This window comes from Odocoileus virginianus, chromosome 17 (assembly GCF_023699985.2).
Source record: "Odocoileus virginianus isolate 20LAN1187 ecotype Illinois chromosome 17, Ovbor_1.2, whole genome shotgun sequence".
NCBI classification, from domain to species: domain Eukaryota; kingdom Metazoa; phylum Chordata; class Mammalia; order Artiodactyla; family Cervidae; genus Odocoileus; species Odocoileus virginianus.
The window spans coordinates 8127837-8130413 of record NC_069690.1 but is presented as its reverse complement, the minus strand read 5'-3'; the positions used below and the strand labels follow the sequence as shown (position 1 = coordinate 8130413).

Below are 2577 nucleotides of genomic sequence, written 5' to 3'. Positions count from 1 at the left end.
TGGATTCTTCACCACTGCACCACCAGGGAAGCCCCCATCCATAGATGAGAAATGCTAAGCTTTCCCTTGTGATTGTTAGAAGCCCGGGTTTCAAATCCCACCAATATCTCCTGTGTTGAAACTTGAGGATCAGAGCAACCATCTCCTGGCCATCTCCTCTCTTGCTGTTCATCACCGAGAAAGTAACTTCTGAGTTTTCTCATTTCTAAAGTGTTTAATATAAGGATAACATATCCACTGTCAGTTTACTGAGAATGAGACAAAAGTGTGAAAGTGCCTTACACAATACCTGACAGAGCAACAGCTCCATAGAAATATTAATCTAAACTGTCACATTCCATGAAGACTTTCCTTCACTTCTCATATGGGAAAACAAAGTTCAGAGAGAAGATTTGTCATTTAAAGTCTACTTTTGTTAGGTTCACTCCCTGCTGGAAATCACTAGGTGCTTGCCTAATCTCTTCATGGCTGCCTGCATCTCCTGGTTCCTCAGGGTGTAGATGATGGGATTGAGCATGGGGGTCAAGACAGTGTAGCTGATGGACACAGCCTTGTCCATGGGGAAAGAGGTGAAGGGCCGGGCGTAGATATAGATACAGGGAATGAAGATCATAGACACAACGATGATGTGGGTGGTGCAGGTGGAAGCTGCCTTCCTCCTCGCCTGCCCAGAGTGGGACCTCAGCATCACCAGGATGACAGTATAAGAGATCAGAAGGAGGAGGAACCATATGAAGACCAGCATCCCACTGTTGGAGATCATAAGGAACTCCAGGAGGGAGGTGTCCATGCAGGCAAGCCTCAGCATTTGTGGAACATCACAGTAGAAGTTATCCAGGATGTTGGGGCCACAAAATGGCAATGGGAGCATCAGAGCCAGCTGGACAATGGAGTGGAGAAAGCCCCCTACCCAGGCAGCCACCACCAGCCCCACACACACTCGAGTGTTCATGATGGTGACATAGTGGAGGGGCCGGGAAATGGCTATGTAGCGGTCATAGGCCATCACTGAGAGGAAGAAGACAGTCCCACCTCCCAAGAGGTGGAAGAAGAAGATCTGGGCCATGCAGCCCTGGTAGGAGATGGTCTTCTTCTCAGCAAGGAAGTCCACCAGCATCTTTGGGGCAGTGACTGAGGAGAAACAAAGGTCTATGATAGCCAGGTTTCTCAGCAGGAAATACATGGGTGTGTGGAGCCTGGAATCAGAGGTCACCGTGACCATGATGAGGAGGTTTCCCATGACAGTGGTGGTGTAGACAAACAGGAACACCAGGAACAAGAAGAGCTGGAGCTCCTGATTCTGGGAGAACCCTAGGAAGACAAATTCTGATACCCACGTGAGGTTCCCTGACTCCATGGTGTCTTCTCCATACACCTAAATGAAACAAGGCAGAGATATAGATACATGAAGTTGTTGTTTGCCCTTTTAGGGCTCAAGGGCTCAGTTCAGTCGTCCAAGTAAATATGATGGACATCCTCATGTACAGATCACAATATCAAGTGCTAATTTAATGACTTTGTCTCTTGAAAGTTTACTAGTTTTTGCTTAAATACACACACGTGAGATATCTTAAAACCATCCAGAGGCACATGCCACCTGCCTTTCTAAGATTCAGTGCAATATAGGGATGGGAAGACCTCAGAATTCTTCAGAACCAGAGCCCAAACTCAGAGCATCCGTTTCCTTGAGATTTGGCTTTGAGCTAGTTTCTTAATCTGCGTTACAATTTCCATATCTGTAAGAAATATATTTTCTTTATAGAAACTGCCTAAGGGATTAAGTAAAATAACACAGAAAGTTCCTAGGACAGTTTCTGAAATAGTAAATGTTAAATACTCTCCTCTGTGCGGTCTCCTACTCCACTCCAGTCTCTACTATATTTTTTACTAATCACTTTTCCTTTTTAAAAAATTAGTTTGTTAAAACCAATAAAAATATTGTAATTAGGCTCCAAAAAAATAAATAAAATTAAATTAAAATCAAAAATTTCCTTCATTTCAGTTCAGTCACTCAGTGCTGTCCGACTCTTTGTGACCCCATGAATCGCAGCATGCCAGGCCTCCCTGTCCATCACAAACTCCCGGAGTTTACTCAAACTCATGTCCATTGAGTTGGTGATGCCATCCAGCCATCTCATCCTCTGTCGTCCCCTTCTCCTCCTGCCCCCAATCCCTCCCAGCATCAGGGTCTTTTCCAATGAGTCAACTCTTCGCATGAGGTGGCCAAAGTATTGGAGTTTCAGCTTCAACATCAGTCCTTCCAATGAACACCCAGGACTGATCTCCTTTAGGATGGACTGTTTGGATTTCCTTGCAGCCCAAGGGACTCTTAAGAGTCTTCTCCAACACCACAGTTCAAAAGCATCAATTTTTCAGTGCTCAGCTTTCTTCACGGTCCAACTCTCACATCCATACATGATCTTTTATGCAATTTAGAGGTTACTTTCCATTTACAGTTATTAGAAAATATTGGCTGTTGTATGAATCATTTTTCATGTAACAGTGAACACATCAGTATGTTCATGTACTTTTCATGCACCTGTGTTTCTCCTTCACAATTCAACCATAAGGTGCTAG

The 2577-nt window shown here is 44.4% G+C and overlaps 1 protein-coding gene across 1 annotated transcript; it reads right to left on the bottom strand.

The window, feature by feature from the left end:
* Positions 1–421: 421 nt before the first annotated feature.
* On the bottom strand, positions 422–1357 carry LOC110149877 (olfactory receptor 4D1-like). Its single transcript, XM_020912598.2, has one exon. It carries the CDS (start codon positions 1355–1357, stop codon positions 422–424), a length of 936 nt encoding a protein of 311 aa, XP_020768257.2.
* Positions 1358–2577: the final 1220 nt, after the last annotated feature.

What these genes read in the sequence shown, in the direction of transcription:
- LOC110149877 (XM_020912598.2), bottom strand. Translation starts at nt 1,357, where the DNA reads ATGGAGTCAGGGAACCTCACGTGGGTATCAGAATTTGTCTTCCTAGGG.